Below are 13,829 nucleotides of genomic sequence, written 5' to 3'. Positions count from 1 at the left end.
CACTGGAGCCCTTTAATCATCAGTATTACTACTCCTCTTCCTTTGTTCCTGATATTCTTCTGAATATCTGTCTTGAAATAGTTTATCAAATTCACTTTATTCCAAAAATGCCTTCTGCAGCATTGCTATTTGTACTCTGTATTCTTTTTTTTTTTTTTTTTTTTTTTAAATACCTTTATCGAATCATTTGTGATACAGGCAAACTTACATTTACATAAAAGTAATCTAATCATATAAACTAGTTTACATTTACAAACATATCACATACACGGTTCTATACAATATAATTACACCAGCATTACATAAATTGTTCAATTCCTGCCTTCTCTTAAACCTCACTACTCGTCCAAAACATTTTCTGTACATATTGCTCCCACAATTTCCATTTTCTATGCAATTTTCTTCTACTCTTTTCTAAAGATTTCTCTTCTGTTTTTTTTTCTTCTCTGTTAAAAATATTCACTACTTTAACGTATGGTTGGTTTAGACTATGTTGTTGTGTCTTTTCGGCTTTTTCCCGGTTAGGGGTCGCCACAGCGAAACTCCGGTCCGCTAATGATTGGCAGTAGATTTTTACGTGCCGAGTTGCCGGCCCTGACGCACAACCTTCAACGAAGGTATGCCCATTCACGCACGTCTCCACACAGAAGCCGCTCTAGCTGAGAATCTACAGGACGTCTTACTGTGAGGCGACAATGCTTCCGCACCACCACCATTTTTCATAGTTAAGTACTACTGCTAGCTGTCCTCGTGGGCTATTGTAAGCCTAGCCAATTTCCCTTTTTACCCTCGAAACTGACTTCTTGTTCTCTTCCTAATCTATTATCTCTCCATCGATAAATTATTTGTCTCCAATACCTTGGTTCTTTTGCCAGCTTCCTCCAGTAAATTCCAGCCTCCTCTTGCCTATTCTCTGCACTTTTGATTGCAGTCATCCCTGTTGGCAGAATCTTTTTCCATTTCTGTGTTGGCTTAGTTCTTAATTTCTGCTACTTTATGAATATAATATCCTGCATGATTATTATTCTCCTTAAAGACCTGCACTCAAAATCCCACTCTTTCCTTGTTTCTTGAATTCCTCCATGCATCATCATCAGCCTCTCTTTCCATTCTGAACTGTAGCTTTCTGCTTGTATTATAAAAACCTCAACTGTGCAGCTCTAAATATCCCTTCAAACCAGGTAATCTTAAAACCTCCTTGTTCTATTGGAAGGATGAATGTATCTCACTTGACTGTTGCCCTTCTCTACCAGATAAAACCCTTACTATCCACAACTTCTCCTCTGTTTGATAAAAATATGCCTGACCTCTATATAAAACTAAAGGGACTAAAAACATTTTTAGTGCTTGTAACTTGCCATCCACAGTTAAAGGCAAGAGCTCCCAGTTTCTCAGCTTTTGTATTACCTTTTTTTAGTCTCTTCCCACATATCCTTAGAAGCCTTTTTAACCCATACTCCTAAATACTTCATTTTATCATGTCCACATAAATAGGAGTATTGCTGAACCAATTAATGTGGGAGTACAGAGTTTACAACTATAGCCTTTTGTTTTACTGTTCTTAATTTTATAACAAAAACAGAGCAGTCTCAGAATGTTCCACAACATGGAGATGTCATTTTCTGGTTTTGTCAGGAAAAAAATATATATCCAAATAAAGCCAGCTTTTCTTCAATACCACATTTATATCCTTGAATTTCTGAGTCCCTTACTTTCTTTGCCAAAGGTTCTAAATATAAATGCAATGAAGGGGAGAGAGGACAACCCTGCCGGATTCCTCTCTATTCAGAGGCACCTTACCACAGAGGAATCCTCTCAATTTTGTTTTTGCCTCCGCCCTGGCTTTTTTTTTTATTGCCATATAATCAATTAGTCTCCATGGAAAAAAGAAAAAAATGCAGTCCTCAACTGCATGGTTCTAAAGATAAGATGAAACATTTACTGCTAAAGTTACATTATATTCACTGTTCTCTCATTTACTTGTTTCCACTCAAAACATATTAGATTAAGCCAAGTGTCGTAATCCAAATGTTCACCTATAACAAAAGCAATATCAGCTCTACATATATTATCTGTTCCCTTTTGCACTCCATCCCACATCAATAACCAAATATTACAGTTTATTAACTTAGACATACTTTTTAGCTTTTCTCTTTTTGCATAGTAATGCCTACATAATGGAAAGTAAACAGGTGCCTTTTATCTTTCTTATTATTTCCATCACATACAAGAACTGAAAATGCTTTACTATAAAACAAAATTTATTTCAACAGTTTCACAGAAATACTGCTAAGAACAGAAATTGCTTTACTTTCAAGTTACCCTTTTCCTTCCTCTTCCCCTCAGTGTCCTTTCAAACATTAATGACATGAACTGAGGCAAATATCTCCACAAGTTTAACAAAGTCAAAGTCCACTGTTTCCATCTTTTTTTTCTTATGTAGCCATATTTCACAAATGTGACTGATGCTTTGCGACTAACATTTATTCACCAATTTCCATGTTGCTGCTCTGCACACTGCATTTCTTAATACAAGGCAATACTTCTTCCTAGCCTCTGTAGCTATCTTGGGCATGAAGGTGGAGACATTTTAACAGCAGCCCTGCTTTTTAAGGCTTGGTATGGTGAAGATCAGGCTGTCAGGCAACCTACGGGCTGTAAATAAAATGCCTTCAGATACTAGGAGAACAGTAGGAGCTGAAGTAGCTTCAAGAAATTCACACTTGTAATGAATCACATTTCTTTTGAGACAACAGAATACCATTTTATCTTCCCACTGAGACAACGGACTCATCCTGGATACGGTTTCAGAAAAAGAAAATTCTTCTAAGGGGGGGGGGCAGTAAAAAAAAAAAAAAAAACACACACCTTCCTTAGCAGTGTGCCTTTCAACCATTTTCTTGTTCAATAACCCGAAATATTTTTCCCTTGCCAGTAAAGAGTAGTTGTGTAAAATCCCATACATGTCCTCTTCCATGTTACAGTATTCTCACTTGTGGGATCCTCCACCTCAGGTAACCCGAACGTCCAGCTCCTATGCAAAAGCTTAAGCCTTGTTGCTGGCAAGTGCACGGGACATCACATGCAGGGCCATAAATTAAGAGCCAAGAATAAGGCGTCATACACAGACCTCAGAATCGACTGCCCAGTCAGCCAACAGTTTAAGGAGAAAAGGAATGCTATCCAGACAGGGAAAATGTCATGAAGGGGATAGGAGGGAGGGCAGGAATACTGCAACATGGAAGAAAAGGACATCTATGGTTATGGTAAGGTTTTTACACAACTAATATCCATGTCCTTCTATTCTCATGTTGCCGTATTCTCACTTGTGGGAGAGTAACACAATATAAATGAAATCCAAAAATATATAGCAGCAAAAGGCAACCACTGGCTCGACAAAATTCCAGTATAACTGTGTTGAGTAAAAAACAATACAAACGTTTATTCGGTAAGCGCTTTCACATCTGCTTCCTCAGACCATAAACATTTTTTCAAAGCACAAACACTTGTTTAAGTAATGATCATGTGATGAAAATCAATTAAACAATTACTGGTTTAAAATCGCAGTGTTTAAATATATTATTATGAAACAGTCTAAATGTTGACTAAATTTCAAAAGAAGTTATTTAAAATATATATATTAACTAATACATGGTATTAAACTACTTTCATATCAAAGCATTCACATATCAAAAAATATATAATACAAGGTATTAAACTACTTTCATTCAAAGGCATCTGCATGTCAGAAAATAAACGAATGAATTTGCTACTCTAATAACTATTGTATATAGGAGCAAATTGGTATCTGGCTATCTAAACATGCACTGAAGCTTTTGGATTACATATATACAAAGATGTAAAATGAAAATAAAACTCATGCATTTGCCTTCTATGCAAAGCATCTAAATGACGTGGCCGAGAAACTGGCAACTACACTGTTGCAAAATGTAATGAATGCTTTGATATGAAAGTAGTTTAATGCTTATAACATGCTTATTAGAATGTATACAACATATGAATAATATGACTACGTGCTTAAAATTTACATCTCATAGTTCAACCTCATATATAGAGTTCCTGGATGTTTTTGTTGAAAGAGTTATGGGCACTTACATAAATACAGGGGTGTATCGAAAGAAGTGCTATAGAAACACGTTCTTACATAGACTTAGTATGTACCCTCAATACATTTTTGACAACATCATTAGAGGACAAGGCATGCGGATTTCCCGCTTGAATGCCATGAATGATGGGTATAGAAAAGAAATAGATATGTTCAAAAATAGGCTCATCAAACGAGGGTATCATCCATATGAAGTAGAAAGAGGTTTGCAGGATATGGATTTATTAAGACAAAATGGAGCTGCCCCCTTCTACTCTAATACTAGAGTTGAGATAAGTCATAAGGAAAACCTTACATCTGTTTTGAAAGTCCCCATGTATTACACCAGAGACAATCAAGATATTATGAATATAATACAGCACCATTGGCGTATTTTAATGACAGATACACATCTTAAAAATATTGTGGAGGAAAAACCTAAATATCAGTTTAGAAATAAACCTAATATTAGAAGGCTTCTCTGTTATCAGGGAGATAAATCGAAGGCTGAGAATTATACAGGGACCATTGCTTGCAAAAGATGCAATTACTGTGTATACATCAATCAAACAAACAGATAGATTTGTACATCCCGACACAGGCAAAGTCTATATATTTAAAGTTTTGGCCAACTGCAATACCACACATGTGGTATATTTAGCCACATGTCAATATTGCTCATCCTATTATATAGGGAAAACTGACAGGGCATTTCGTGAAAGGATAAGGGAGCATTTGTACGCCATTAGAATTAGCTATTCCAACAACGCTCTTGCCAAGCATGTATGCGCAAGTGGCGTGGAGCACACATTTAAATTTAAGGTGATAGATATAAAAGAACCAACTATCAGGGAAGGTAATGTTAGAAACGTTACAGAGAATAAAGGACTAATGTGGATTCTTAGAATGAGGGCAGACAAAGGTAAGGGCCTTAATGAAAAAGCATCTTTAAAGCCTGTACTGAGAAAAAGATCAATTCACTTTAATAAATGAAAGCAATTTAATATATAGATTAATCAGTATGTTAGTACATGAATTTTTCTCATTTGCTATAATAGCTTGGACAGTCTGAGTTGTTTAGGTATATGACATGCACTCCTATTGTCAGGACATATTATATTACATTATCAGCTTTGTTGATTACTTTGTAGCACCTTTTGTTGTGAAATGCATTTGATATACGGTGAGCTTTTCATGTAAGATTACTCAACTCTTAGGCCTCCGTTTTTGTTTTTAGCTATATGTCTGCCATTACTTAGTGCATTATGTAAAATGTATTGCCTCTATATCCAGCAATATTCATTCATTTTTTAAAATAACACGTTAACCTTTCAGTTCATCATTTTTTCTCATTTAATTAGTATATATACTTTTTTTTACATTAATATAAGTTTATATTTGTGATTTAAGTTCATTATATATTATTGGTATTATTCTTTTGCACGTATTAGTATATAGTCGACACTCTAGTTGTGATTTTGTTTATTAGAGGCTACTCACTTGATTATTCATTTAAATGTAGGTTTAGTTGTTACATTTTGCAACAGTGTAGTCGCCAGTTTCTCGACCACGTCATTTAGATGCTTTGCATAGAAGGCAAACGCATGAGTTTTATTTTCATTTTACATCTTTGTATATATCTAATCCAAAAGCTTCAGTGCATGTTTAGATAACCAGATACCAATTTGCTCCTATATACAATGGTTATTAGAGTAGCAAATTCATTCATTTATTTTCTGACATGCGGATGCCTTTGAATGAAAGTAGTTTAATACCTTGTATTATATATTTTTTGATATGTGAATGCTTTGATATGAAAGTAGTTTAATACCATGTATTAGTTAATGTATATATTTTAAATCACTTCTTTTGAAATTATTAGTCAACATTTAGACTGTTTCATAATAATACATTTAAACACTGTGATTTTAAACCAGTAATTGTTTGATTTTCATCACATGATCATTACTTAAACAAGTGTTTGTGCTTTGAAAAAATGTTTACGGTCTGAGGAAGCAGATGTGAAAGCACTTACCGAATAAACGTTTGCATCGTTTTTTTACTCAACACAGTTGTACTGGAATTTTGTCGAGCCAGTGGTTGCCTTTTGCTGCTATATATTTTTGGATTTAATTTATATTGGTTTAGTGGCAGCGTCAAGGCATTTATTCCATCGTGTGTGGTTGGATATATTATCGTTGGAGAGTAACACAGCTTAAGCAGAAGAAAAGGTGGAGGAAGCAGTAGCATTCTCCAGGAAACCATGGAAGATGGCCTTTGTAAATACTGCTCTGGAGATCTTGTCCAACTTCTAATGCTTGGTGAAAGTATGTACAGATGACCATGTGGCTGCCTCTATTAAGGCAGTCGTATCCAGTCCTTTAAGGAATGGCCCTGAACAGGCCACTGCTCTAGTAGTGTGTGCTTTTAACATTGTGGGGAAGTCTTTGTCATGAAAAGAGTAACAGAAGGTAATAGTTTTGCATATCCAGAAAGATACTGTCTCTGTCAGGACACAGCTTTCCCAAGTGCCCTGGGGTGGAAGTATACAAACAGCTGACTGGACCTTCTAATGTTCTTGGTCTTGTCCAGATAAAATCTTAGTTGCCTGGACATCAAGGGAGTGGAGCACTCTCGCTGTCATTTTGTGGTGAAGGGAAAAAGGTGGGTAAGTGAATAGACTGGTTGAGGGACAGTTCACTGACCACTTTGGAGATGGAGGGGTTGGTGCGAAGAGTTACCCTGTCTTTGTGGAAGATAGTATAGGGAGGAGAGGCCATGAAAGCTTGCAGTTCAGACACTCTCCTAGCTGAAGTAAGGGCTACTAATAGAACAGTCTTCCAAGTAGACATCTGTAGAGAGGCATAGGCTGCTGGGTTCAAAGAGGGCAATGATTAGTTTCTCCAGTATGTAGTTCAAGTCCCATGGGGGGAATTGGCTTTCTAGGTGGTCTGATGTGGAGAACCCCTTTCAGAAATAGTTTGACCTCCAACCTGGAAAGAAGAGGTGGATCCATAGGTAAGCAGGATGAAATGGCAGATAAGTGGACTTTCACTGAAGAGTATGAAAGTTCTGATTTTAGAACCTCACACACAGGCTAGGACTAGAGGAACATCAGCTTGGAAGGAATCTAGTTGCCTTTAACTGGTGAACCTTTTCCATTTTGAAACATAGATCTCTTTGTTGTTGGTTTCCTGGCCTCCTGCAAGACAGACAGCACGTCTTCTGAATAAAGGTGTCTGCAAGGGATCAGGAATTTATCACCCACAGGGTTAAGTTGAGGTTTTCAGGTGGGGATGAATGAGGGATCTCTTCTGTTAGCAGGTCCACCTTGTGAGGCAACTTGTAGTGCCTGCTCATTCAGAAGGTCCTGCTGAAAATCCAGAAGTACAAGCCATAAGTCTTGCTGTGGCCCCCTTGGCAAGAGATAGAAGGGTAACCAATGCTACCTTGGCCAATAGGGGGCCACAGCAAGACTTATGGCTTGTACTTCTGGATTTTTAGCAAGACCTTCTGAATGAGCAGGAAGGGGTGGGGCATAAAGGAACAGCCCCTTCCAGTAAACTGAAAAGGCACCCACTCTCCGTGCTAGTGGGGAGGGGGTTCAGGAGCAGAATATCTGAGGTTGTCTGTTCTGAGGAGAGGCAAAAATGTCTATATGTGGGGTGCCCAGTCAGTGAACAATGTCTGCGAACACATTTTTGTGCAACATCCACTTGTGATGTTGACAGAAGGATCTGCTGAGGGCATCTGCCTGATGGCTGTCTTGAGATGGAATGTAGACCACCTGCAGTGTGACATTGTACTGGATGGCCAACTTCCATGTCTGAACTGCAAGCCTGCACAGTAAGTAGGATCTGGTCCCCCCATGTTTGTTGATGTACCACATCACAGTTGTGTTGTCTGTGAAGATTTGGAAGGATCCTGCCTCCTGCCTGTATCAGACGAAGAACAGTCTTTAGGGCTAGAAGGAGAGCAGTAATTTCCCCTCACACTGATATGATTTCTCTGGGGGGAGGACTCCCACTGAGCCTGCACCTTGAGACTGTTCATAGTGCCCCCCCCACCATAGGTCCAAAGCATCTGTGTGCATAAATTGCACTGGCTTGGTGGGTTGCAGAGTAAGGCCTGGATTCTGGTTTATTTGCTGGATCCACCACCTTAACTCGGTCTTTAGGCAGGGGTAGTAAGGGCACCTGAAATTCCAAGGGGTGATCATGCTGGGACAAGACATTTTTAAAATACCACATGCGCAGCCTGGCTAAGGGCGGCATAGGAAGGGTAGCTGCCATGAGGCCTAGGAGATGGAGAAATTGCCAGGCAGAGATGTGGTTGACAAGTAGCAGCTCCTGGAAAAAATGAGTAGACTTTGTCTTGAGGAAGGAAGGTCTTCATCAGATCAGGTCTGTCCTTATTCTGCAGCCCAAGAAACTTTTGTCTTGGGCTGGGGTGAAGGAGGATTTTGTCAGCTTGAATGTAAATCCCAGACTCTGAAGTAGGGACATATCAAATTTTAAGTGAGCTTTGAGAGTGCTTGCCTCATCTGCTAAAATGAGGTCGTCCAGGTAAAGGTAAATTTGTATGCCTTTTGTTTGGCAGTAGGCTACTGCTGGGGCGAGATGCTTTGTGAAGACCCTTGGTGCAGCAGATAAACCAAAAGGCAAGGCAGTAAAACTGAAAGTGTGAGGATGGCACAGCTAAGCGTAAAAACCTCCTGTAGTCTGGGTGGATGGGGAAATGGAGGTATGCCTCCTTCAGGTCTAAAGTGGCCATGAAAACATTGAGTGGTAGTAGTGGAAGAAGGGTTTGAAGGGATAGCATGCAGAAGGAAAGAACCTGCAGGAAGGGGTGCAACAGGGACAGCTCCAGAATGAGCCTCCAAAGGCCATCCTTTTTTGGTACCAGGAAGAGCCTGGAGTAGAATCCCTGACCTTCTTAGCCTGTGGGAACCCTTTCTATGGTCCCTTATGAAAGCAGATCTTGGATGATCTGGGGAATTAGGTGAAGCTGTTTTTTGGGAGGGAAGGGAATGCCTTGTGGTAGGGCTTTTTCCTGCCAAGTCATAAAGTATCCTTTTTCCACCAGTGGTCTGAAGTGACATCTTGCCAAATGGGCAGACAGTGAGAGGGGGTGGTGGTTTAGGCAGTCATGCTTTGTTGGATCTGGAAAGGGCTGCTGTGTGTGTGTGTGTGTGTGTGTGTGTGTGTGTGTGTGTGTGTGTGTGTGTGTGTGTGTGTGTGTGTGTGTGTGTAGCAGTCCTGGGGGATGAAGTTTTCATAGACCCTTTCCTGTGTTTTGAGGAGGAAGGAGCAGTGGCCCCCCTGACAAATGTGGATTTAGCAGGGTAGTTTCTATAGAACTTTGGAACTGGTGAGAACAATAAATGTTTAAGGTCCTAAAGTTCCATGCTTTTTTCCCCTGGAGGCTTTTGAATAGCTCTGCAGACTGTTTGCTAAACAGGAATTTGTCAAGGTGTGCATCCAAGATTTTGTTTTAAAAATCATCAGGGAGTGGTTGTAATCTGAGCTAATAGTATCTGCACAGTACAGAGACTGCGGCAACAGATCTGGCGAAAGCCTCAGCAGCATCATAGCTGCATTTTACAGAATGTCTGGCAACTTGTGCTGCGATGGAGAGCTTGGATGCAACCTGTGGTTTGTTAGGTAAATCAGGCAAGGAAGAAAGCAATAAAATTGCCTGGGAGACTAAATCTAGGACATATCTGACCATGCGAGTCTGATAATCGCCCTAAAGGCCAAGGTGGAAAAAGCATAAATCTTTCTTCCCAGTCTGTCCATGACCGTACTTTCCCTGTCGGATGGCAGAAGGGATGCGGAAGGGATTTGCCGAAGTGCTAGTGTCTTGAGTGTTTATGCAATACATTTCTGTTCAGTAGCCTTTTGTTGTTTTATTTTGTTTTTTTCAGCCTCTTGTTTGTGGTGTTCTCATGAGGAGGGGATTTGTCTGGATTGTTTATCTGGAGCCACTGCAATGACAGCCAGGTCTGCAATAGGTGGCTTAATGAGGTCCTTGTGACCATCAGGGACTTTGCAAAACCTGTCAGATCTTTTGGGGGCAGGAGGCTGTGATCCAGGGGTCTTGGAGGCTGAAGCAAATGCATCCAGGTAAGCTGGAACCACAGGGGCGATACAGGGAGACCGACTCCATTTGTAGGAGTTCAAAGTACCTCTTTTGCACCTCAGTCATCCGAGTGGCATCCCACTTGAAGTACTCCCTCATTTGGAGATGGTTTCCCCAAAAATGATATCTTCAGGTGGGGAGTCTCCTTCCAGGGAATCCTCATCTGAGGAGCAGTACTCCAGAGGAGAAACTAGCTGGGAGGTGTATGTGAGGGATTTATCAGAAGAGGAGGAAGAGGAATTTTTCTCCTGAATGTGAGCTAGGGGATGGAGGTAGCTGAAGCTGGCCTAGAGCTGAGAGTAGGCAAGGCTGGAGCAAGTGAATCTGTGGGCCCGAGGACCATAATGGCCTGAACCAAGGACTGGGAAAAGGTCTGCCTGTCTAGTTGGTCTTCAGTAGAGGAAGAAAAATGTTTTGTTTTTTTGCTTCATCTTTAGAATAGTCGTCTTTGTGATTGCTTGTGAAGGAAAAGGCCTAGGATCAGGTATCAGGCCTGTGGAAGAGCAGCTCTGTTCCAACACCGCAAGTGGCCATCCGGTTAATCCCGGTTCCCCGTCGACATCGTCCAAAACCAGCACTGGCGTAACCTCTGTGGACGTGAAGACTGGAGATTCTAGGGTGGCTTCCAACAAGGTAGCCACCAAAGATGCCAGTTCATCCAGACGTCTCTCAGCCTCTAGACTGGTAGCTGGTGAGACGTCCGTCAGAGGTGCAGCTGCAGTACGCCTTGAAACCTTGGCCTTCTTTTTAGGCAGCTCCACCACAACAGCCAATTCGGGCTCCATGCCTAGGACTAAATGTTTAAGTCGCTGGTTTTCCACGAACAGTTTTAGGGCTGTCAGACTGCATAGGGTTTTGGGATGAACGACTGACAAATGTTACAGGTCGTATGATTGGCCTAAGCAAAATAGACAAAGCTCATGGAAATCCTTGTGTGGAATCTGGCAACTGCACATACATTTCCCCTTTCTAGATGGCATCGGCTATAAAAAGGGAGCAACAGCAACCAAACCCAAGCAAAATAAAGAGAAATCCCCAACAGGGTACTTATCTGAAAATGTCTTCTTTAGCAAAGAGCAAAGCGAACAAGCTAACGTTTGTGGCAGAGAAGTTCTGAGGTCTGTGCATGCAGACGTCACATTTATGACCTTTGGTTTATGGCCCCGCGTGTGAAGTCTCACACACCTGGCAGCAACCAGGCTTAAACTTTTACACAGTAGCCGGATGTTCGGGTCGCATGAGGCAGAGAAGGATTCCACAAGTGAGAATACTGCAACCTGAGAATAGAATAGAAGGACATCATCAGATCTAGAAGGATCAGGAATCTGAATTAAACCCAGAGTCAAGTCCAATACATCACTCCTGTCCAAACTAAGAGAGGGGATAAGAGAGGTCTCAACTTTCTGCTACTTTTTGACAAGAATTTCTACAGAAGCAGACTGACTTCCGATAGGCTAATCCTCCCTAATGACAGGCATCCCAGTCCGGCAAAGCAGAGAGGTATGCCCTGTGCCTTCCTCTGACTGACTAGGACTGGTTCTCCCTTGCCCACAAAGGGCACAGAGGATGTACACAACCCCTAGTCCAAGGTGGCTGCAGGGAGTACACTTAAGGGAGCCAAGGGAAAAAAAATGAATGGTCTGAAGAACCAGAACTGGGCACAACAGAGTCACCCATCTGCAGCTAGGCAGAGTTGTAGCCTGCTGAAGGGCAAATGCTTGGAAATTTTCTTTTTGTGGCTGGAAGAAGGAAGAAAATATAGTTGTGTACAATTACCATAAATGTTGATGTTCAAGTGTATTCACTGTTGCAGTCCTGACTTGGGGGATTTCCTACCACAGAAGCCTTTGGCCAGCCTAACTACCAGAGAATAATTTTTCACTCCTCCAGAAGCCAGCAGACACCCTATCAGATGTCACTACATTTGGGTATAAAGGGAGTCTGCTGCTGCCATGACCTTAGTACTTTCTTGCCTCCAAGTAGGTGGTCCCCAGTAAGCCCTTGAGGTAGAGGGTCTGGGACCCTGGATTCCAGAATAAGCATGAAAGAGGAAGGTGGCCACCCTGACTGAGGAGGTGAATGTCCTAGCCTATCTCATAGGCCAGAGGGGAATGAGGGGGAGAGAGAATATTTCAACAGTGAACACACTCCAACATCTATATTTATGATGTGTACACAACTGTAATATGTTCTTTGTGTTTCACTGTTGCAGTCCTAACTTGTGGGATGATTCCCAAAACTGAAAAGGAGGGTGCATGAAAGGATTAAGCAGACGAAAGGATGCCCTGCATAATGGCAGTGGCAAATCCTGCCCTAGCCTTGGAAAAGGTAGGAAGATAACAATGTTTGGTGAAAGTATGCAAAGAGGACCAAGTAGCTGCTTCTAATATGTCCTTTGTGGCCACCCCTTTAAGAAAGGCAGTACAGTAGCAGTAGCCCTAGTGGAGTGTGTCCTCACAGTATCAGGAGGCTACTTACCATGATGGTTGCAGCAAAAAGAGAGACAGTGGGATATCTATTTGGAAACTGTGTTTAGAAACTGGTCTCCCTCCGAGCTACTGGCAAAGGCCACAAAAAGTTGGTCTGATTGTCTGACCGTCTTGGTTCTGTCCAAGAAGCATTGCAGATGCCTATGCACATCCAAAGAATGAACAACCCTTTCTCCCTTGTTTTGAGGGTTAGAAAGAATGCAGGCAAGTGTATGGCTTGGTTTAAAATCATTGCTGTCACCACCTCGGGCGCAAAGGAAGAGTTGGTCCAGAGACAGGCACAGAGTGGAAAACCGTGAAAGGTTCCACGCACAAGGGCCTAAAGCTTGGACACCCTTATGGATGAGACAAAGGCTAGTGGGTAGGCTGCCATCTAGGTCAGGAATTTTACATCAGCAGAAGCTGCTAGTTCAAAGGATGGAAGAGTGAGCTTCTCCAGAATGAAACAGAGGTCCCAGGGAGGAACAGCAAGTTTTCTGTGGTGTGTAACGTGGACAACCCCTCTCAACTGGTTTCAAGAGGTGACGCGAAGAGAGAGGATGTTGAGAAGGCAGACAGGCAGAAATAGCTGAAGCATAGATTTTTATGGAGGAGTTGGGAGAGACCTTTTTCAAAAAGGTTGGATAAATATGACGGGATGAAAAGGATCTGAACTTGACGAGGGTTTTGTCTTTTTTGTTTGTACCAAAGAATTAATTTCTTCCATTCAGTGAATGGAGACTTCGTAGCATTAGGTCTCCTGGCTTCTTTAAGAATGTTCAGGACCTGCTAGTCAAGTAGCAACTCCTTCCATGGGATCAAGGCATGCCTGGACCACTAGGTAAACTCTTTCCTGAGGCAAGGAAGCAGTTTTACTTTGAAGATGAGAGGCTGTGAATGCTGGCACCACAGCAGTTCTCGTATGTAGTCTGGCCAGGGGAATCACAAGAATGCAAGAGGCCATGTGTCGCAGGGCCCTGGGATATCTTCTGGCTATGAGGTATTTCTGGACCAAGAACTTTATGAAGTACAGGGTTAGGAAGGTAACCTTGTCTGGAGGAAGGAAAGCCTTTTAAAAAGCTGAGTTTAGTAGGGGCTTTTTCCCAAAAAAAAAA

The 13,829-nt window shown here is 41.5% G+C and overlaps 1 protein-coding gene across 1 annotated transcript in view; it reads right to left on the bottom strand.

Annotated features, from left to right (window-relative positions):
• Nucleotides 1–13,829, bottom strand: part of RNF19A (ring finger protein 19A, RBR E3 ubiquitin protein ligase) — an 880,338-nt gene that overhangs the window by 671,074 nt on the left and 195,435 nt on the right. The window contains exons 4-5 of the mRNA XM_044075162.1: nt 13,226–13,236; nt 8,338–8,362 (exon numbers count right to left, since the gene is read on the bottom strand). Coding sequence (XP_043931097.1) covers nt 8,338–8,362; nt 13,226–13,236 — 36 coding nt within the window. The remainder of the gene's footprint in view (nt 1–8,337; nt 8,363–13,225; nt 13,237–13,829) is intronic.

This window comes from Protopterus annectens, chromosome 6.part0 (genome assembly GCF_019279795.1).
Source record: "Protopterus annectens isolate FY-2018-M chromosome 6.part0, PAN1.0, whole genome shotgun sequence".
In the NCBI taxonomy this organism is placed as follows: Eukaryota; Metazoa; Chordata; order Ceratodontiformes; family Protopteridae; genus Protopterus; species Protopterus annectens.
Note: the sequence above shows the minus strand (reverse complement) of the source record. Positions and strands in the feature narration are given on the sequence as shown.